Raw genomic sequence first — 23,313 nt, 5'->3', positions numbered from 1 at the left:
AAAATTGAATCAAACTGTCACGTGCGCCGAATACAACAAGTGTAGACCTTACCGTGAAATGCTTACTTACAAGCCCTTAACTCTTCTTGAACAGCACGGTTGGTTAAGAAAATATTTACCAAATTAACAAAAGTAAAAAAATAACGAGGCTATATACAGGGGGTACTGGTTAGAGGTAGACCAATTAATTGGCATGGCCGATTTTAATTAGGGCCGATGTTATGAAATCATGAATATCAGCATTTCTGGATGCCGATTATGGCTGATTACATTGCAATCCACAAGCAGACTGCGTGGCAGGCTGACCACCTGTTACGCGAGTGCAGCAAGGAGCCAAGGTAAGTTGCTAGTTAGCATTAAACTTACCTTATAAACGATCAATCAATCTTAACTAGAGGTCGACCGATTTAATTGGGGCCGATTTCAAGTTTTTATAACAATTGGTAATCGGTATTTTTGGACACCGATTTGCCCTCCACCCAATTATTTTTTTATTTTTTACACCTTTATTTAACTAGGCATGTCAGATTAAAAACACATTCTTATTTTCAATGACGGCCTAGGAACGGGGGTTAACTGCCTTGTTCGGGGCAGAACAACAGATTTTTACCTTGTCACCTCGGGGATTGGTTTTTGCAACCTTCCGGTTACTAGTCCAACGCTCTAACCACCTGCCTTACATTGCACTCCACGAGGAGCCTGCGTGGCAGGCTGACTACCTGTTACGCGGAAGCAGCAAGAAGCCCTGGTAAGTTGCTAGCTAACATTAAACTGATAGTTTAACCTCTATGGGCTAGGTGGGATGCAAGCGTCCCACCCGTGGTGCACTCCATCAACAGCAGGTGCATTTCAAGAGCGGCAAATTTGAATCCAAATAAATGTCAAAATTCAAATTTTTCAAACATACAACTATTTTACACCCTTTGAAAGATAAACATCTCCTTAATCTAACCACGTTTTACGATTTCAAAAAGGTTTTACGGCGAAAGCATAAATTTAGAGTATGTTAGGACAGTACATTTACAAGAGTTGTGTGTAATGTTGTGCCAATTCAAAGACAGGCGTCACCAAAACCATAAATCAGCTAAAATTATGCACTAACCTTTTACAATCTCCAACAGATGACACTCCTAGGACATTGTGTTAGACAATGCATGCATGTTTAGTTCTATCAAGTTCATATTTATATCCAAAAACAGCGTTTTACTGTGGCGTTGATGTTCAGGAAATCGTTTCCCTCCAATAACCGGCATTCAAGTCAGCACCACAAATTAAATAATTAAAATTAGAAAACATTGGTAAAATATTATATTGTCATTTAAAGAATTATAGATTTACATCTCTTGAACGCAATCAACTTGCCAGATTTAAAAATAACCTTACTGGGAAATCACACTTTGCAATAATCTGAGCACTGCGCCCAGAAAAATACGCGTTGCGATACAGACTAGCCGCCATGTTGGGGAGATCTAAAATCGAAAATACTATGTAAATAATCCATTACCTTTGGTTCTCTTCATCAGATGTCACTTCCAGGTATCACAGGTCCATAACGAATGTAGTTTTGTTCAAAAAAGCTCATCATTTATGTCCAAAAATCTCCGTCTTGTTAGCACATGATCTAAGCCCGCCGGACTTCACTTCATGAACGAGGGGAAAAAATATATTTACGTTCGTTCAAACATGTCAAACGTTGTATAGCATAAGTCATTAGGGCCTTTTTTAACCAGAACATGAATAATATTCAAGGTGGACGAATGCATTCTCTTTTATAACGTATTGGAACGAGGGTACCCAACATGAACTCGCGCGCCAGGTGTCTAATGGGCCATCATCGTTCCATGGCTCTTGTTCGGTCAGATCTCCCTCCAGAAGACTCAAAACACTTTGTAAAGGCTGGTGACATCTAGTGGAAGCAATAGGAAGTGCCAAAATATTCCTCAGCCCCTGTGTTTTTCAATGGCATAGGTTTAAAGGTAATACAACACATCAGGTATCCACTTCCTGTCAGAAAATGTCTGAGTTTTGCCTGCCAAATGAGTTCTGTTATACACAGACACCATTCAAACAGTTTTAGAAACTTTAGGGTGTTTTCTATCCATATATAATAAGTATATGCATATTCTAGTTACTGGGTAGGATTAGTAACCAGATTAAATCGGGTAATTTTTTTTATCCAGCCGTGCAAATACTACCCCCTAGCCCCAACAGGTTAAATAAGATAAATCTTAACATAATCACTAGTTAAACTAGTAATATCATCAACCATGTGTAGTTATCTAACGTGTCCTGCGTTGCATATAATCGATGCGGGGCCTTAATTTCTCATCGAATCACAGCCTACTTCGACAAACGGGTGATTTAACAAGCGCATTTGCGAAAAAGCACTGTCGTTGCACCAATCCATAAACATCAATGCCTTTCTTTAAAATCAATACACAAGTATATATTTTTAAACCTGCATATTTAGTTAATATTGCCTGCTAACATGAATTTGTTATAACTAGGGATGTGACGTTTTCACTTCTCTTGCGTTCCGTGCAAGCAGTCAGGGTATATACAGCAGTTTGGGCCGCCTGGCTCATTGTGAACTGTGTGAAGTCCATTTATTCCTAACAAAGGCCATAATTAATTTGCCAGAAGTGTACATAATTAAGACATAACATTGAAGGTTGTGCAATGTAACAGGAATATTTAGACTTAGGGATGCCACCTGTTAGGTAAAATACGGAACGATTCCGTATTTCACTGAAATGATAAACGTTTCATTTTTGAAATGATCGTTTGCGGATTCGACCATATTAATGACCAAAGGCTCGTATTTCTGTGTGTGTGTGTTATTATGTTATAATTAAGTCTATGATTTGATAGAGCAGTCTGACTGAACGATGGTAGGCAGCAGCAGGCTCGTATGCAGTCATTCAAACAGCACCTTTGTGCGTTTGCCAGCAGCTCTTTGCTGTGCTTCAAGCATTGCGCTGTTTATGACTTCAACCCCCGAGATTAGGCTGGTGTAACCGATGTGAAATGGCTAGCTAGTTAGCGGGGTGCGCGCTAATAGCGTTTCAAACGTCACTCGCTCTGAGACTTGGGAGTGGTTGTTCCCCTTGCTCTACATGGGGAACGCTGCTTCGAGGGTGGCTGTTGTCGATGTGTTCCTGGTTCGAGCCCAGTTAGGAGTGAGGAGAGGGACGGAAGCTATACTATTACACTGGCAATACTAAAGTGCCTATAAGAACATCCAATAGTCAAAGGTATATGAAATACAAATCGTATAGAGAGAAATAGTCCTATAATAACTACAACCTAAAACTTCTTACCTGGGAATATTGAAGATTCATGTTAAAAGGAACCACTACCACATGTTCTCATGTTCTGAGCAAGGAACTTAAACGTTAGCTTTTTTACATGGCACTTTTACTTTCTTCTCCAACACTGTGTTTTTGCATTATTTAAACAATTGAACATGTTTATTTGAGACTAAGTAGATTTTATTTATGTATTCTATTAAGTTAAAATAAGTGTTCATTCAGTATTGTTGCAATTGTCATTTAATATTTATTTATTTATTTATGTGTGTATGTATGACAGTTAGAAAAGCCAAGGCTAGCTTTTTCAAGCAGAGATTTGCTTCCTGTAACACAAACTCAAAAAAGTTCTGGGACACTAAAGTCCATGGAGAATAAGAACGCCTCCTCCCAGCTGCCCACTGCATTGAGGATAGGAAACTCTTTCACCTCCGATAAATCCACTATAATTGAGAATTTCAATAAGCATTTTTCTACGGCTGGCCATGCTTTCCACCTGGCTACCCCTACCGCGGTCAACAGCACTGCACCCCCCACAGCTACTCGCCCAAGCCTTCCCCATTTCTCCTTCTCCCAAATCCAGTCAGCTGATGTTCTGAAAGAGCTGCAAAATCTGGACCCCTACTAATCAGCCGGGCTAGACAATCTGGACCCTTTCTTTCTAAAATTATCTGCTGAAATTGTTGCAACCCCTATTACTAGCCTGTTCAACCTCTCTTTCGTGTCGTCTGAGATTCCCAAAGATTGGAAAGCAGATGCTGTCATCCCCCTCTTCAAATGAGGGGATACTCTTGACCCAAACTGCTACAGACCTATATCTATCCTACCCTGCCTTTCTAAGGTCTTCGAAAGCCAAGTCAACAAACAGATTACCAACCATTTCGAATCCCACCGCACCTTCTCCGCTATGCAATCTGGTTTCAGAGCTGGTCATGGGTGCACATCAGCCACGCTCAAGGTCCTACACGATATCGTAACCGCCATCGATAAGAAACAATACTGTGCTGCCGTATTCATTGACCTGGCCAAGGCTTTCGACTCTGTCAATCACCACATCCTCATCGACAGACTCAATAGCCTTGGTTTCTCAAATGATTGCCTCGCCTGTTTCACCAACTACTTCTCTGATAGAGTTCAATGTGTCAAATCGGATGGCCTGTTGTCTGGGCCTCTGGTAGACTCTTTGGGGGTGCCACAGGGTTCAGTTCTTGGGCCAACTTTTTCTCTGTATACATCAATGATGTCGCTCTTGCTGCTGGTGAGTCTCTGATCCACCTCTACGCAGACGACACCATTCTGTATACTTCTGGCCCTTCTTTGGACACTGTTAACAACCCTCCAGACGAGCTTCAATGCCATACAGCTCTCCTTCCATGGCCTCCAACTGCTCTTAAATACAAGTAAAACTAAATGCATGCTCTTCAACCGATCGCTACCTGCCTGCCTGTCCAGCATCACTACTCTGGACGGTTCTGACTTAGAATATGTGGACAACTACAAATACCTAGGTGTCTGGTTAGACTGTAAGCTCTCCTTCCAGACTCACATCAAACATCTCCAATCCAAAGTTAAATCTAGAATTGGCTTCCTATTTCGCAACAAACCATCCTTCTCTCATGCTGCCAAACATACCCTCGTAAAACTGACCATCCTACCGATCCTCGACTTCGGCGATGTCATTTACAAAATAGCCTCCAATACCCTACTCAACAAGCTGGGTGCAGTCTATCACAGTGCCATCTGTTTTGTCACCAAAGCCCCATATACTACCCACCACTGCGACCTGTACGCTCTCGTTGGCTGGCCCTCGCTTTATACTCGTCGCCAAACCCACTGGCTCCAGGTCATCTACAAGACCCTGCTAGGTAAAGTCCCCCCTTATCTCAGCTCACTGGTCACCATAGCAGCACCCACCTGTAGCACGCGCTCCAGCAGGTATATCTCTCTGGTCACCCCCAAAGCCAATTCCTCCTTTGGCCGTCTCTCCTTCCAGTTCTCTGCTGCCAATGACTGGAACAAACTACAAAAATCTCTGAAACTGGAAACACTTATCTCCCTCACTAGCTTTAAGCACCAGCTGTCAGAGCAGCTCACAGATCACTGCACCTGTACATAGCCCATCTATAATTTAGCCCAAACAACTACCTCTTCCCCTACTGTATTTATTTATTTATTTATTTATTTTGTTCCTTTGCACCCCATTATTTATATTTCTACTTTGCTCTTTCTTCCACTACAAATCTACCATTCCAGTGTTTTACTTGCTATATTGTATTTACATTTACTTTGCCACCATGGGCTTTTTTGCCTTTACCTCATCTCACCTCATTTGCTCACATTGTATATAGTCTTATTTTTCTACTGTATTATTGACTGTATGTTTGTTTTACTCCATGTGTAACTCTGTTGTATGTGTCGAACTGCTTTGCTCTATCTTGGCCAGGTCGCAATTATAAATGAGAACTTGTTCTCAACTTGCCTACCTGGTTAAATAAAGGTGAAATAAATAAATGTGGAATAAAATATATATTGAATATCGGCATGGAAAAATCATAATTGGTCGACCTCCTAATTTAGGCTTCTCATACCTGCTGAAGTCGTAAAAAGTACAGAAACCCCAAAGCTTACTTTTCAGTCAATTGTTTTTGGCACTTTTTTTTGTTGCCGTTGCTAAATTGGGAGTGTTGTGCCTTCTGCTGAAATATTAAACACTGTCCTTATGCTCCGACTCGAGCATATCATCTATTTTTGTCTAGACCAGATCCTAGACCTTGTCGGTACTGTCAGGCGCATGATTAACAGCATCAGTTTGTTTGTGAGTACTCTAATACAGTCCATTCAGAAAGTATTCATACCCCTTGACTTTTTCCATATTTTGTTAGGTTACAGCCTTATTGTAAAATGGATTAAATAGTTTTTTCCCCCTTTGGCTACACACAATACCCCATAATGACAAAGCAAAAACTGGTTTGTAGATTTTTTTGGGTTGCAAATGTATTAAAAACGATGATGTTTTACATAAATATTCAGACCCTTATCTCAGTACTTTGTTGAAGCACCTTTGGCAGCGATTACAGTCTTCTTCGGTATGACGCCACGAGCTTGATACCTGTATTTGGGGAGTTTCTCTCATTCTTCTCTGCAGATCCTCTCAAGCTCTGTCAGGTTGGATGGGGAGCGTCGCTGCACATCTATTTTCAGGTCTCTCCAGAGATGTTTGATCGGGTTCAAGTCCTGGCTCTGGCTGGGCCACTCAAGGACATTCAGAGACCTGTCCCAAAGCAACTCCTGCATTGTCTTGGCTGTGTGGTTAGGGTCGTTGTCTTGTTGGAAAGTGAACCTTCGCCCTAGTCTGAGCGCTCTGGAGCAGGTTTTTATCAAGGTTCTTTTACTTTGCTCCGTTCATCTTTGCCTTGATCTTGACTAGTCGCCCTGTCCCTGCCACTGAAAAACATCCCCACAGCATGATACTGCCACCACCATGCTTCACCATAGGGATGGTATTGGTCAAGTGATGAGCGGTGCCTGGTTTCCTCCAGATGTGACGCTTGGCATTCAGGCCAAAGAGTTGTTGGCGCCAACTCATGTATTGCAAGGTTGTATATGACCTATGTGGACAGAGTTGACCTATGAATCTTAATGCGCTAATTAATTATACGGTACCAATATTGACTCATGCCTGAACTTTGCAGCAGCTGAGTTGACCTCTCAATCCTGTAGTGACAAAGCTAAGCCATGCATGCCAAGGCCCTGTTAGCTGTGATGACTAAATGCATCTCAATGCAAGCTGCACAGTTGACCTATAAATCTTGAGGCCCTCTACAAACAGCCTGTGGCAAAGAACTAGGCCAGAGCAACCTGGCGCGACTGAAGTAGAGTAGCTGGCATCTAGAGGTTAAATCCATTTTAATTCAATTACTTTTTGACAGCACCTCTTTTGATTTGAACTAAACCTTCCATACATATTTGCCTATTGTAGAAGTGCTCCGAAAGTGACTTTTTGGACCTGAATGCCAAAACATTCAAGAGGCTCAAAGATGACCTATTTTGCATACCCCACCATACCATGCAACCTCCATGTCTTCATCACTGGAAAAGATAAATGGTTGAGATTGATATAATTTAAAAGGTTACAAACAGGGTTATCAAACTATTTTATAATTTCTACGTTTCATAATTTCTACATTCTTTGTTTTTACAAATGCTCTATATTGTAGAATACTAGTGAAAACATCAAAACTATGAAATAACATATGAATCATGTAGTAACCCAAAGTGTTAAACAAATTAAAATAAATTTTCTGCTTGAGATTCTTCAAATTAACCACCCCTTTTCCTTGACGGCTTTGCACACTCTTGGCATTCTCTCAACCAGCTTCACCTGGAATGCTTTTCCAACAGTCTTGAAGGAGTTCCCCCATATGCTGAGTACTTGTTAGCTGCTTTAACTTCACTCTGCGGTCCAACTCATCCCAAACCATCTCAATTGGGTTGAGGTCGGGTGATTGGAGGCCAGGTCATCTGATGCAGCACTATCACTCGCCTTGCTAAAATAGCCTTTACACAGCCTGGAGGTGTGTTGGGTTATTGTCCTGTTGAAAAACAAATGATAGTTCCTCTAAGCGCAAACCAGATGGGATGGCGTATCGCTGCAGAATGCTGTGGTAGCCATGCTGGTTAAGTGTGCCTTGAATTCTAAATGAAATGCAGTTTCTGAGGCTGGTAACTCTAACTCTAATGAACTTTTCCTCTGCAGCAGAGGTAACTCTGGGTCTTACATTCCTGTGGCAGTCCTCATGAGAGCCAGTTTCATCATGGCGCTTGATGGGTTTTTGTGACTGCACTTGGAAGACCATTTCAAGTTCTTGAAATTTTCCGCATTGATTGACCTTCACGTGTTAAGGTAACGTTTGAGACAACATGCTCTAGCATACAGGGTGTGTCATGTTTTGGCTGCTAAATGTACTAAAATGGGAATAAAATGTTATTTTCAACTTTCAAACGGTACCACAAAGATGGAGGTCCACACATCAGAGATTGTTGAATTGAATGGGAATATCTGTTTTAAATTATACTGTAAGTCTTCCATAGGAAACCTATTGAAATCATATAAATATATGTAATTCAATTTTGATGCTGTACCAGTTAAATTGCAGTGGTCAGAAAGGTTTGGTCCATTCTATGAATTCGATTTCTATGATTTAAAATGACACCCACACTGTATTTAAGAGCATGTTGTGTCTCAAACGACGGCGGGCACAACACAGAAACTTCAGATTATGTAAAGTAGGGTATAAACTACATCATACTACAAAAATCTGAGTATGTGTTTTTATATAATTGACGTTAAAGGTTAAAATCCAAAATGTAAAATATTTACTGACCGTTTCAGGAAATGTATTAAATAGTTTTGACTACCCTGTTTTGTAATACACTGCTCAAAAAAATAAAGGGAACACTTAAACAACACAATGTAACTCCAAGTCAATCACACTTCTGTGAAATCAAACTGTCCACTTAGGAAGCAACACTGATTGACAATAAATTTCACATGCTGTTGTGCAAATGGAATAGACAACAGGTGGAAATTATAGGCAATTAGCATAAAGGAGTGGTTCTGCAGGTGGGGACCACAGACCACTTCTCAGTTCCAATGCTTCCTGATGATGTTTTGGTCACTTTTGAATGCTGGCGGTGCTTTCACTCTAGTGGTAGCATGAGACGGAGTCTACAACCCACACAAGTGGCTCAGGTAGTGCAGCTCATCCAGGATGGCACATCAATGCAAGCTGTGGCAAGAAGGTTTGCTGTGTCTGTCAGCGTAGTGTCCAGAGCATGGAGGCGCTACCAGGAGACAGGCCAGTACATCAGGAGACGTGGAGGAGGTCGTAGGAGGGCAACAACCCAGCAGTAGGACCGCTACCTCCACCTTTGTGCAAGAAGGAGCAGGAGGAGCACTGCCAGAGCCCTGCAAAATGACCTCCAGCAGGCCACAAATGTGCATGTGTCTGCTCAAACGGTCAGAAACAGACTCCATGAGGGTGGTATGAGGGCCCGACGTCCACAGGTGGGGGTTGTGCTTACAGCCCAACACCGTGCAGGACGTTTGGAATTTGCCAGAGAACACCAAGATTGGCAAATTCGCCACTGGCGCCCTGTGCTCTTCACAGATGAAAGCAGGTTCACACTGAGCACATGTGACAGACGTGACAGAGTCTGGAGACGCTGTGGAGAACGTTCTGCTGCCTGCAACATCCTCCAGCATGACCGGATTGGCGGTGGATCAGTCATGGTGTGGGGTGGCATTTCTTTGGGGGGCCGCACAGCCCTCCATGTGCTCGCCAGAGGTAGCCTGACTGCCATTAGGTCCCGAGATGAGATCCTCAGACCCCTTGTGAGACCATATGCTGGTGCAGTTGGCCCTGGGTTCCTCCTAATGCAAGACAATGCTAGACCTCATGTGGCTGGAGTGTGTCAGCAGTTCCTGCAAGAGGAAGGCATTGATGCTATGGACTGGCCCGCCCGTTCCCCAGACCTGAATCCAATTGAGCACATCTGGGACATCATGTCTCGCTCCATCCACCAACGCCACGTTGCACCACAGACTGTCCAGGAGTTGGCGGATGCTTTAGTCCAGGTCTGGGAGGAGATCCCTCAGGAGACCATCCGCCACCTCATCAGGAGCATGCCCAGGCGTTGTAGGGAGGTCATACAGGCACGTGGAGGCCACACACACTACTGAGCCTCATTTTGACTTGTTTTAAGGACATTACATCAAAGTTGGATCAGCCTGTAGTGTGGTTTTCCACTTTTAATTTTGAGTGTGTCTCCAAATCCAGACCTCCATGGGTTGATAAATTGGATTTCCATTGATTATTTTTGTTTGATTTTGTTGTCAGCACATTCAACTATGTAAAGAAAAAAGTATTTAATAAGATTATTTCTTTCATTCACATCTAGGATGTGTTTAAGTGTTCCCTTTATTTTTTTGAGCAGTGTATATATATTTTTTTATTATATCAAACTCAACCGTTTATCTTGTCCTGTGATAAAGACATGGACGACTCATGGTGGCGTATGTAATAAAGCCCTTTTGTGGGGAAAAACTAATTCTGATTGGCTGGGCCTAGTTTCCCCAGTGGGTGGGCCTAGTTTCCCCAGTGGGTGGGCCTAGTTTCCCCAGTGGGTGGGCCTAGTTTCCCCAGTGGGTGGGCCTAGTTTCCCCAGTGGGTGGGCCTAGCTGCCCACATATGGCTGCACCTCTACAGTACACAGTCATGTGAAATCCATAGATTAGGGCCTAATGAATTTATCTCAATTGACTGATTTTTTCCTTATGAATTGTAACTCAGTAAAGTCTTTGAAATATTTGCATTTTTATATTTTTGTTCAGTATAGTAACTGAGACAACCTACTCATCTCTGCTGTTGTGACGAAGTTGACCCATGCATGTCAATGCCCCATTGGCTGAGATGTCCTATGCATCTCAAAGCTGAGCTAGCCATGTCAAAGTATTGACAGACACATTCCTACTCAACCCCCCCCCCCGTCCACTCATTGGCTTAGTCAATGAGTCACATGAGGCGAAGATCCCCATATGGGACAATGAGCTCCTTTTTCTTCTCAAAGATGTTCCAATTACTACTTTAGGCAAGTGTGTAACAAGGATCTGACTGCCTTCCCCCTGCTGATGGAGAATGTGCTCTTGAAAATCCTTAGGGTAGTCAGTTGTGGAGATACACTTTGAGAGATTAGGAGACTTTTCTGACTGCACGCATAAATAGATGACAGAGTGAACCACAGATGGATGACGTTAAAAGACTGCATGCAAATATACAATACCCATTACCCACACACTCCATCGGTCCATAAAATCCCCAAATAGTTGTTAGCTTTCAGAGCATCGACAGAGAAGTAAAGATGATTTTTCTGCAGCTTACGAAAAGGCTTATTTGTGGTTAGCGATCAAAGCTACTTTTTTTTAAAAAGAGCAGCATATAAAAGAGCAGCTGCCGGGGCTGGCAGCGGAGCCTATGAATCGTCATTTTACTGGAGCCCAGCCAATCCCTGACTCCTCTTCAAGCCCCCCCTAAGGGTCTCCCCTGTGGGGAGAAAGAGCGAGCGCTCACCCCTTGAACGCCCCCTAGCGGATCACTAATTAACATCACCTTTGGGTAATGTCCTTGGACTTGGCTGCTGAGGCCCCTAATGTAGTGTACAGGGCTCCAGTCAGCTGGTCTTTCTCCAGGCCTGGTTTCTGTTCATAGTGTATGCACATACTCTTTCTCTACTTGGAGGGTGAAGCCAGAGTGCCCGGCGACCAGCTCACACTGAGCAAACTTCACTTCTGATTATACCGGCTTCACTTTAGATCTGTTGGCCCAGATATGGCTCTGGATGCCTGTGTAGGGAAAATAAAACTAGTATTTAAAAAAAATAATAATAATAATTGTATTTATAGTACAAATGTACTTTTAATAGCCTACTTGTGCTTCCACAACCTTTACCACCTTGTTTACCCCTTGTCTTCAATCCAAACTTTGATGTTGGATTGCAAGGATGCTGATCTCAAATCAAAGTTTATTTGTCACGTGCATTGAATACAACAGGTGTAGACCTTACAGTGAAATGCTTACTTACAGGCTCTAACCAATAGTGCAAAAAAGGTGTTAGGTGAACAATAGGTAGGTAAAGAAATAAAACAACAGTAAAAAGACAGGCTATATACAGTAGCGAGGCTATATACAGTAGCGAGGCTATATACAGACACCGGTTAGTCAGGCTGATTTGAGGTAGTATGTACATGTGACTATGCATATATGATGAACAGAGTAGCAGCAGTGTAAAAAGAGGGGTTGGGGGGGGGCACACAATGCAAATAGTCCGGGTAGCCATTTGATTACCTGTTCAGGAGTCTTATAGCTTGGGGGTAAAAACTGTTGAGAAGCCTTTTTTTTGCCCTAGACTTGGCACTCTGGTACCGCTTGCCATGCAGTAGTAGAGAGAACAGTCCATGACTGGGGTGGCTAGGGTCTTTGACAATTTTTAGGGCCTTCCTCTGACACCGCCTGGTGTAGAGGTCCTGGATGGCAGGCAGCTTAGCCCCAGTGATGTACTGGGCCGTACGCACTACCCTTTGAAGTGCCTTGCGGTCAGAGGCCGAGCAATTGCCGTTCCAGGCAGTGATGCAACCAGTCAGGATGCTCTCGATGTTGCAGCTGTAGAACCTTTTTAGGATCTCAGGACCCAGAGTCTTCATGGATGATCTGGGGCCTTCATGGAGCCCGACTTAAAAAAAACATCTGGGGGAAAGTCTGTAATGCTCATCATTGTATCTCTTTAATGGAAATTTGAGATGGAAGTTGTGTATGACTTAAAATCAGGGTCTATGCTCTCTGTCCTTAGCTCGCTTCTATTACTTTGTACTATACATGGAGCTATAATATTAAGTAAAGAACCCCCCCCCCCAAGATTATGTTGTGGAAACTATACCATTACGATAGCGTGTTATGAGTCCTTATACAGGTGATAAACATAATTACACAAGGCTGCTATGTTGTAACGCTCGTACGATCTTCGGATTCATGACCAACCTTTGTCCTTCCAAAGACCATTGATACAGTAATTCCAACTGCCAAGATGGTGGCTCTATGCGTTTTCCATGCAGCTCTTGCTCTCTTTCCCCGTCATTGACTCGGCCTCATTGAGAGAAAAAAGGAGGGGGGAGCGGACGGCTGCGGCTCTCTTCCATCACCATTTGCGCATGTCAGAGAGGAAAGGAGTGGGGATGAACGTTCTGGACTATTGCAGAAAAAAAATCACCCTTTTCCTCAACCCCCACCTACCCCACTGAGCCCTCTTCCTCAACAGGACAGCGAGCCAGGCAACTCCATCTTACCCCTCTACTTTCATCCCTCCCCCTCTATCCCTTTTCTCTCTCGTTCAATCTATTTCCATATTGCTGTAATTTTACAGATTTAACAGGGGATGCATAATTCACTGCTGCTCCAGAATGGTTGAACACCAGTCATACAATGCGTTACGATACAGAGAGGGGGAGCGCAAAAGAACGAGCGAGGCGACAAGCGGATAGCTAGCTCCGTGCCATGCATCCTAAATTGCCTTTGGGTAAAACATGGCCCTCGTGTACATGTGTATTGCCCTTTTCTATTTAAAGGGGAATGAATCATGGTTTCTGCCTAGCTCCTGCGTCTGGGAATTCCAGACCTAGGATGTATGCTGTCCGCATAGGGAGACTACTCCGAGCTTTAAACTGAAACCATACCAGATGTGTCTGGTAATCACCTAGTCTTGTCAACATGTCAACTGCTATTGATAATGAGGTGGCATTGTAAGTGTTCAATAGAGTTCAGTTCACATGTATTGCTGCGATTGTGTTTTTTAATAGTTTACTATTGCATGGATTTAATTGCCTCGGGTTCATGTCTGGTTGTCTAATTTGCATTTTATTTCAATCAGCTCAAATTTGAAGCAAACACTTTTAATATTTTAATGATTTATTAGTTAGTCTTGTAGCCTATAATTGTCCGTCAAATCCAGCAGGACGTTGTCCAGTAACCCTTTGTGGTAATCTCTGCTGTACATTGTGGTGTCATCCAGAAGTAGACTGAGGTGGTAGAGCTAGTGCATCAGGATCAAAAGGGCGTCTCGCCGCATTTTACTCTACTAGGAGGAAAAACGCTTTTTTTTACTCATTTAGTTTTTCCTTATTGGGTTTCCTGTAATCTCTCGGTGACAGTAGCTGCCTAAACTTGTTTCTGGGCCATCTGCCACCTGGCATCGTGCCAACATGATTTCCATCAGGGTCAGATTTATGGACGTGTCTTTTTAATCTCCCCGCAACGCAAATTTTCCTGTCGCGGAAATGAATGGAAATAATTTGAAGTTATTATGCAGCTTGTGTACCCTCAAAAAAATAGCGTGGGGTTAGACTGGGTCAGAGTGAATGTGTTTTTCCGCCAAATGGTGTGTTTTTTTAAAAATTGTTTTTAGATCAGTCAGGAAAACCATTATAATCTTTGACCTCAAACATAAGGTTGCGTTTTATTTGTGTTGGATCATTTTACAAGCCTTTTAAGGTGATGTTTGGTTTTTCAAAAGCCTGATAGATGGTAAACCTACTTTACTTCATGGTAACTCCTGTCAGTACTTTCTGTTTTCTGACTTTAAATAGTGCCTGTGATCTACTTTTATCAATATGTGTAATTATGTCATGATTGTCAGTGTTATAAGAGCTTTACACCTAAATGTTAGGGCTAATTGTTGTACCGTCCTCTAGTGATATTCTAATAGTATAACATGCACCAAGAACTCAAATGTGGTAACGCTGGTACCTTTGCTACTGGTATTCAAGTACTTACTTTTCCATTGTTTTATTTTTGTATTTGTTGCATTTCTGAACTATTACCAACCATCTTGCTGGTTGGTACACACACATCTATACTGTAAAATGGATGTCCTATAGTTTAACCTTGTTTGTCCCCTCCCTCCTATTTATCCCTGCAGCTGTCCACTGCAACCTGAGCCAGAATGGGATCGACCACCAGATGATGTGCCCGGACGACGTGACCTCACACCTGGAGGAGCAGCCCCTGGACCAAGGCGCCATGCTGGACGACGACAGCCCCACCTATCAGGACGTGAGCCCCGGCTACCAGCGTCACCCACCGCCCCAGCGCTCCCTCTCCGAGTCAGAACTCTCACGGGTAAGAACAGGGGGACTTAAATGCAGCCTTTCTTAACCCAGTCGTTCCATATATTTGATGTATCGTAACCCTAGCACAACCGATTCAAATAGCTGATTAGTTGACTAGTTTCAGGTGTACAAGGTGTTGGAGTACATAAAATATATGGTAAAGCTGGTGTGTCCCAAGGACTGTTGAGAAAGTCTGCTCTAACGAATGTCAGGATAGGTACCCAGGCTGGGGTGACCACTCATACATGATCATTGGTCTGTAATAGATTTGTAGGTTAATTTGGGGATATTAGTAACAGGTCCCATCCTTTGCTGTACGGTTGCACATTTTTACAGACTTTTCAATAATGTAATTCTAACAAATTGAATTGCCCATCTTGATTTCAATAATTGCTTCCTTACTACACACTTTCTGGTACCTAACCATTGTGGTCTTTCGACAGCCCTTATTCAATGTATCCTGAGAACTATTTATTTAGATTAAAGGTTGTCGTCAGTGGAGATTTGTTTTTATTTCCTCCAAAAATAGCATCCTGTCGAGGCAACGGACCGGACATTACCTCCTCTTTCCGCCTCTGTCTCTGAAGGGAGATGAGAAAGAAAATGACAGATAATTATCTGGCTAACTGGAACTGCTTTCACCCAGACAATATGTCCTTCAAGAAGCTCCACGTAGCTAAGCCTTTGATGGAAAAACTAGGATTCTTTCTGTCTCACTGCATGGTACAGGCCTTCTATGTTCCTACAGTATACAAGTAAGAGTGATAAACCACCATGTAGGTTCATTTGAAAAAGAATGTCATCACTGCATGGAATCCTCATTAGAAATATAGGAGTTATGTTATGATGTCTTAATGTCTTAATCCCAAACTATTTTCAACCATACACATTGTACAGTTTGGTTGGTCCTGGCTCCCCAGTGGGTGGCTGGCTCCCAGGCCCACCCTTGGCAGCGCCCATGCAGAGTCGCGAAATCTATAGATTAGGGCCTGATTAATTTTATTTCAAATGACCGATTTTCCTTATGAACAGCAAATCAGAATCAGTTTTTCCCCACGAAAGGGCTTTATGACAGACAGAAATACTCCTCCGATGATCCCGCAGGTAAAGAAGCCGGATGTGGAGGGCTGGCGTGGTGACACATGGTCTGCGGTTGTGAGGCCAGGTGGACGTACTGCCGAATTCTCTTAAATGACGTTGAAGGCGGTTTGTGGTAGAGAAATGAACATACAATTCTCTGGCAACAGCTCTGGTGAACATTCCTGCAGTCAGCATGCCAATTGCACACTCCCTCAAAACTTGAGACATCTGTGGCATTGTGTTGCGTGACAAAACTGCACATTTTAGAGTGGCCTTTTATTTTCCCCAGCACAAGGTGAACCTATGTAATGATCATGCTGTATTCTTAAAAAAAAACGTTTTACCCCGTTTTCTAGTTAGTCTTGTCCCATCGCTGCAACTCCCATACAAACTCGGGAGAGTCGAAGGTCGAGAGCCATGCATCTTACGAAACACGACCCTGCCAAGCCGCACTGCTTCTTGACACACTGCTCGCTTAACCCGGAAGCCAGCCGCACCCAATGTGTTGGAGGAAACATCGTACAACTGGTGACCGTGTCAGCGTGCATGCGCCCGGCCCGCCACAGGAGTCACTAGAGCGATATGCGACAAGGTAATCCCGGCTGGACAAACCTTCCCCTAACCCGGACGACGAGTGGGCCAGTTGTGTGTCGCCTCGTGGGTCTCCCGGCTATGACACAACCCGGATCTGTAGTGAAACCTCAAAAACTGCAGTGCCTTATGCCGATGTGCCACTTGGGAGGCCCCATGATCATGCTGTTTATCCAGCTTCTTGATATGCCACAGCTGTCAGGTGGATGGATTATCTTGGCAAAGGAGAAATGCTCACTAACAGAGATGTAAACAAATTTGTGCACAAAATTTGAGAGAAATAAGCTTTTTGTGCGTATGGCAAATGTCTGGGATCTTTTATTTCAGCTCATGAAACATGGAACCAACACTTTGCGTTTATATTTTTGTTCAGTGTATATATTATAATTGAGAATCAACAAACCTTACACATAATTAAAATCATGCCCAAAGCAATATATTAGTCACCAACTCCTATTGCCCTGCTTCATAATGCACCCATATGACTCCCAAGGTCAGGGAATTAAAAGCCAGCATTGTGTATGTTCTTTCTTTGATGTGGCCCAATAAAGTCTGTCTCCACACTGCTTGTAAATCAAATTCGTGTGTGAGGGATATATATTATGTATAACCTACCTAAAAAGAGATTGCTATGTGCACAGGTAAGATCAGGGATATTGCCTCTGCGTATTGAAACGGGTAAGATCAGGGATATTGCCTCTGTGTATTGAAACAGGTAAGATCAGGGATATTGCCTCTGCGTATTGAAACAGGTCAGTATTGTGGTGAAATGGAAGAGGAAAGACTTATTATTGTGACCTCGGAAGAAATGGAGAATGAAACTAATTTTATCCTCTTGCTCTTTCTACCGCGATATAGGCTTGCTGTTATTCCAGAAAGCACACCAGATATACCCTGGCATTATATGGCTGAGTGATAAGGAGAAATGTGAATGTTTTTGTTTTTTTTGTGCATTTCCGTTTGCGGAATATTTAGATAAAGCCGGGAATAAAAGAAAAAGACCTACCTATAATTAAATGGAAAAATATGGTGTGTGTGTGTAGGCTTGTCTACCATATATATCTTCTCTTTGTGTCAGACTGGGTTCAAGTGACTTTTGTTTATTTGTCTGAATATGTTATTTTACTGCTCTATGGGTGTAATTATTGTTTGGATAACTCTATACACAATAGTAAATAAGGTTATCTTTTATTTTAAAAATCACTGTGATGCGCAATGCAGAGAACGCTGGAAGAATGATCATTTAATTACCTTAGTGAATTATTGTAATGTTTGTTAGTGTCAATTAATCCCATAAGGGAAGGGTTGCCAATTTGGCGATTCGACACGAAAATAAAATGTCATTAATTCTAATTTCAACCCGGAAGCGTCTTTAAAACGGTTATTAATTTACTTAGCGTGTTATTTCTCCCTTGCCGCACGGCCTGCCGTCCACATATAGAGACAGCCTAGCCTGCCTTATCCCCGCAATGAAATTGAATAATTAGCGACTTTTCTGCGCCTTGGAGCTTTGGGAGAGAGAAACTGTGGGCCCAGGCGACGCCTGCCGCAATGCCGAACTAGGGAATTGGGATAGGGAGGGAACGACACGGGCTCAATGTCTCCAATACACACTTATTCGGTCAGCGTAACTCTGTTCCCTCATCATTGAGGAAATAATTGTGTACTGTATCAATGGAATGATGCGGTGTGGTCATTCATTCGCTAGATGGCGCTGTATGTTTAAATGCCAGAGCTGTATACTGCCCTACCAAGGAAAAGAGCAGTAACTGCTTATGGAGTGAAAATTAGAAAAAAATGACTTCAGTGGTTTTGTTACTGTCCAGCCAAATGAATTGTAAGCACAATCATTGGAGATGTAGTTATCTGTTGTCATACTATGAGGTTATTTTTTTTATTTTGTTAATATTGACCCTGACCTCTGACCCTAGACGGCAGTTACTGCCTTCTTGCTTGATACAACCACTGGTTTCCATGCCGATTTAAAAAAAAAAAAAAAAAAAAATAAATTAAACACTTGTTAATGTATTTATTTGTATGTGGCTATCAGTGTCATATAGTTTGATTCTTGTATCAGCAAAGAACAATGCATAATACCAAGGTAAACCGTAGACACTGCAGCCCAAAGCTCAGTGAAACCAAGGTAAATGGCAGTAACTGACGTTAGGGATGGCAGGGATGGCATTTTCTATGCAACACAATGGAGTCAGGATATTTGTCTACATGATAAAGCATGTAGTTAATGTATAAAAAATGTCAACTCATTTTTTTACCAAATGCACATTTACATTTTAGTCATTTTAGCAGACGCTCTTATCCAGAGCGACTTACAGTAGTGAATGCATACATTTCATATTTTTAATTTTTGTCCCCCCCGTACTGGTCCCCCGTGGTCCCCCGTGCACAGTTGCTACTCTTTTGCTTAGTAGGGCAGTATAGTGTACTTACTAGGCTACACATGGTGGTGGAGCTACGGCAACACTACGACACTACACTACTCTACGACAACTCTTGAAATGCCTTTACATTATTGTAATAATGGTATTACTTTAATTGAATATAAGTAAGTAATTAATTAACTACCTGTAAGGCTTTTAGTATCCTATTCATTACACCTGGTAGTAGTCAGTGTGTGTTGCTGTGGGTGTACTGTATGTTTTAATTTTGGCTTTGTGGGTTGAAATTCTCTTGTGCGTTTTGTTTTTGAAGTTGTCCTTGCTCTGTTGCTAAGGTAACATGAGAAACACCTGAAATGCATAGTGTTTTTTTAAATATGCCAAGGACAGATTGACTGTGTTGTGTTTGCGAGCGTGTGCGCACAGGCATATTCTCACTTAGAAATGAAGCTAGCTTTTTCTCGAGTCGCACACCAGCGCTGTCACTCAAATCTATAATTGGCTTGGTCTCAAACGCATTTATGTGGATTTTCCTTTTCTTTCCTCTCTCTCCTTTTCTATTTCCTCTCTCGCTCTCTTTCTTTCTCTCTACGTTCCATGGCTGGCAGGCATAGCCTCACACGATGTTATAGTCCCAGAAACACTGCTCTGTGCTACATTACAGTACTATGTAATATTGTCTCAGGAACTGTTGCAGTTCCCACCAAGCTCACCATGGGCAGTGCACATTATACACACTCACCCCTGAGCAGTAGTGAGCAAAGCCTCTGACTTAATCCCTCTCTCCCGTCATCTATCGATCCTCTTTCCAGCCTTGTCCTTTCTCTTTAACTCTCTCTGTCACACGCACACCATACTTGTATGTATGTATGTATGTATGTATGTATGTATATACTGCTCAAAAAAATAAAGGGAACACTTAAACAACACATCCTAGATCTGAATGAAAGAAATAATCTTATTAAATACTTTTTTCTTTACATAGTTGAATGTGCTGACAACAAAATCACACAAAAATAATCAATGGAAATCCAATTTATCAACCCATGGAGGTCTGGATTTGGAGTCCCACTCAAAATTAAAGTGGAAAACCACACTACAGGCTGATCCAACTTTGATGTAATGTCCTTAACAAGTCAAAATGAGGCTCAGTAGTGTGTGTGGCCTCCACGTGCCTGTATGACCTCCCTACAACGCCTGGGCATGCTCCTGATGAGGTGGCGGATGGTCTCCTGTGGGATCTCCTCCCAGACCTGGACTAAAGCATCCGCCAACTCCTGGACAGTCTGTGGTGCAACGTGGTGTTGGTGGATGGAGCGAGACATGATGTCCCAGATGTGCTCAATTGGATTCAGGTCTGGGGAACGGGCCGGCCAGTCCATAGCATCAATGCCTTCCTCTTGCAGGAACTGCTGACACACTCCAGCCACATGCGGTCTAGCATTGTCTTGCATTAGGAGGAACCCAGGGCCAACCGCGCCAGCATATGGTCTCACAAGGGGTCTGAGGATCTCATCTCGGTACCTAATGGCAGTCAAGCTACCTCTGGCGAGCACATGGAGGGCTGTGCGGCCCCCCAAAGAAATGCCACCCCACACCATGACTGACCCACCGCCAAACCGGTCATGCTGGAGGATGTTGCAGGCAGCAGAACGTTCTCCAGGGAGTCTCCAGACTCTGTCACGTCTGTCACATGTGCTCAGTGTGAACCTGCTTTCATCTGTGAAGAGCACAGGGCGCCAGTGGCGAATTTGGCAATCTTGGTGTTCTCTGGCAAATGCCAAACGTCCTGCACGGTGTTGGGCTGTAAGCACAACCCCCACCTGTGGACGTCGGGCCCTCATACCACCCTCATGGAGTCTGTTTCTGACCGTTTGAGCAGACGCATGCAAACTTGTGGCCTGCTGGAGGTCATTTTGCAGGGCTCTGGCAGTGCTCCTCCTTGCACAAAGGCGGAGGTAGCGGTCCTGCTGCTGGGTTGTTGCCCTCCTACGGCCTCCTCCACGTCTCCTGATGTACTGGCATGTCTCCTGGTAGCGCCTCCATGCTCTGGACACTACGCTGACAGACACAGCAAACCTTCTTGCCACAGCTCGCATTGATGTGCCATCCTGGATGAGCTGCACTACCTGAGCCACTAGTGTGGGTTGTAGACTCCGTCTCATGTTACCACTAGAGTGAAAGCACCGCCAGCATTCAAAAGTGACCAAAACATCAGCCAGGAAGCATAGGAACTGAGAAGTGGTCTGTGGTCTCCACCTGCAGAACCACTCTTTTATTGGGGGTGTCTTGCTAATTGCCTATAATTTCCACCTGTTGTCTATTCCATTTGCACAACAGCATGTGACATTTATTGTCAATCAGTGTTGCTTCCTAAGTGGACAGTTTGATTTCACAGAAGTGTGATTGACTTGGAGTTACATTGTGTTGTTTAAGTGTTCCCTTTATTTTTTTGAGCAGTGTATGTATGTATGTGTATATATATATCTCTCTCTATCTCCATATATATTTGTGTATGTATGTGTATATATATATATATGCCCTTTCTCTCCATTTCTCCCTACTGGCTCATCATGGTAGTGTTTCTGCCTAAGCCATACAGAACTACACTAGCTCCCTCCTCTTCCTACAATGTACTGTATCATATGCCCCAGGCTGTCAGTCAGGGTTAATTAGTGCTGAGCTGTATTTAATGGTTAACGTGGGATTTTGTTGCAACGCCATCCTCAGCGGAGGTCTCCTATCGCTTCCTTACCTGCAGATTCAGCGTCTCTGTGGCCTTCCAAAGCAGTCACGTCGGTCATCTGTCTGTACTCTGACTATGCTTGGCACGTGGGGAATGACGGTCTTCCCCGGTGGTGCTCTCTGTCTATCTCGCTCCCTGTCTCTCTCTAGTCAGTCGGGTACAGACAGACAGGGCAATGCTGTGGGTACTGTGTTGTTATGCTAGTTTAGATGGAGGCATGTTCTATCGCTATGCCGCACCGCACAGCGAGCCGCCGCTGACTGGAGTGGGAGGGAGATGGGAGGAAGGGGGTGGCTCTAATCTTAGTAGCACCTCAATCAAAAGGAAGCGACGCCAGCACTTTAGCTACAGTGGCTGGTTGTTCAGCGTGACGCAGACCGAATGCCTGTGGGATCAGGCAAAATAACTATCCACCTGGCTGCATGTTGTTGTCGGATCAAATTATCTACAGTATGTCCTCTTTTTGGTCTGATTTTAAATACTACTGTACCATGATTCCATTAGTGCTGCTTGTGTAATGTACGTATCTGCTCATTACCATATCCGTAGACATTGCTATATCATTGGTACTGGCAGGTACTGTGTAATTTCTAACCCTAGGCCTACATAGTGCATACGCTTGCTACTCTTGTGTATTGCTGTCTATTACTGACATGCAGATCATCCATGAGGATGAAACAAAGGGCCCTTTTATCTGCATTGGTTGGTATTGTTTGTATGTGTGTATGCACTGTATAGGTAGTCTCTCTTGTATTACTGGTATAGTGTATGTGCCATCAATATTGGAACTTAATAAGTCATCTGTTGTCTTTCCCTTCCATGCAGCCGGGGAATGTAAAGCTGTCCAAGCCGGTGGCCCTGTGGACCCAGCAGGACGTGTGCAAGTGGCTGAAGAAGCACTGCCCCAAGCAACACCAGATCTACAGTGACTCCTTCAAGCAGCATGACATCACAGGTGCGCCAGCCATAGCCCGAGTATCTGTCGTCGTGGTTACCGTCATGTCAATCATACCCTCCCCCAACGAGCCCCTCGGCAAGGTCACACCCGCCCACCCGCTAACAACCCACCTGCCGCATAATGGCGAGACGGCTAATTGCCACGCACTCAACCTCTCGGAGCACGACTGATTTACATTACAATGTTTGTTTATTTGTGAAGTACTGACGCCCTCTCGACTCGCCGTGACTGGCGAAATTGAGCACTTCATCCATGATGCACTTACGCCGCAAGGAAACGGAGATGGCTGAGGCTATGTGCTGAACCAGGGCACACTGCACGGCATTCCATTAAGATGTGGATGAGGCTACTTTCTATTAACAGTAATAGGATCTAACTACATGCAGTGATAATCCCATGTCAGTAACATGTACAGTGCATACAAAGTATTCAGACCCCTTGACTTCTCCCACATTTTGGTGCTTTACAGCCTTATTCTAAAAATGATTAAAATCTTTTTTTCGCTCATCAATATACAC

The 23,313-nt window shown here is 43.4% G+C and overlaps 1 protein-coding gene across 3 annotated transcripts in view; it reads left to right on the top strand.

Moving 5' to 3' along the window:
- LOC106570049 (sterile alpha motif domain-containing protein 12) overlaps nucleotides 1-23,313 on the top strand; it is a 186,300-nt gene that overhangs the window by 14,793 nt on the left and 148,194 nt on the right. For 2 of the 3 annotated variants that reach the window (XM_014141982.2, XM_014141978.2), the window contains exons 2-3: nucleotides 14,835-15,034; nucleotides 22,663-23,242. In XM_014141982.2, coding sequence (XP_013997457.1) covers nucleotides 14,876-15,034; nucleotides 22,663-22,965 — 462 coding nt within the window. In that variant the 5' untranslated portion in view covers nucleotides 14,835-14,875 and the 3' untranslated portion in view covers nucleotides 22,966-23,242. Of the gene's footprint in view, nucleotides 1-14,834; nucleotides 15,035-22,662; nucleotides 23,243-23,313 lie in introns of those variants that run through there. The other variant, XM_014141980.2, reaches the window with a different exon arrangement.

This window comes from Salmo salar, chromosome ssa14 (genome assembly GCF_905237065.1).
Source record: "Salmo salar chromosome ssa14, Ssal_v3.1, whole genome shotgun sequence".
NCBI classification, from domain to species: Eukaryota; Metazoa; Chordata; class Actinopteri; order Salmoniformes; family Salmonidae; genus Salmo; species Salmo salar.
This window is presented reverse-complemented; position numbering and strand designations above follow the sequence as displayed.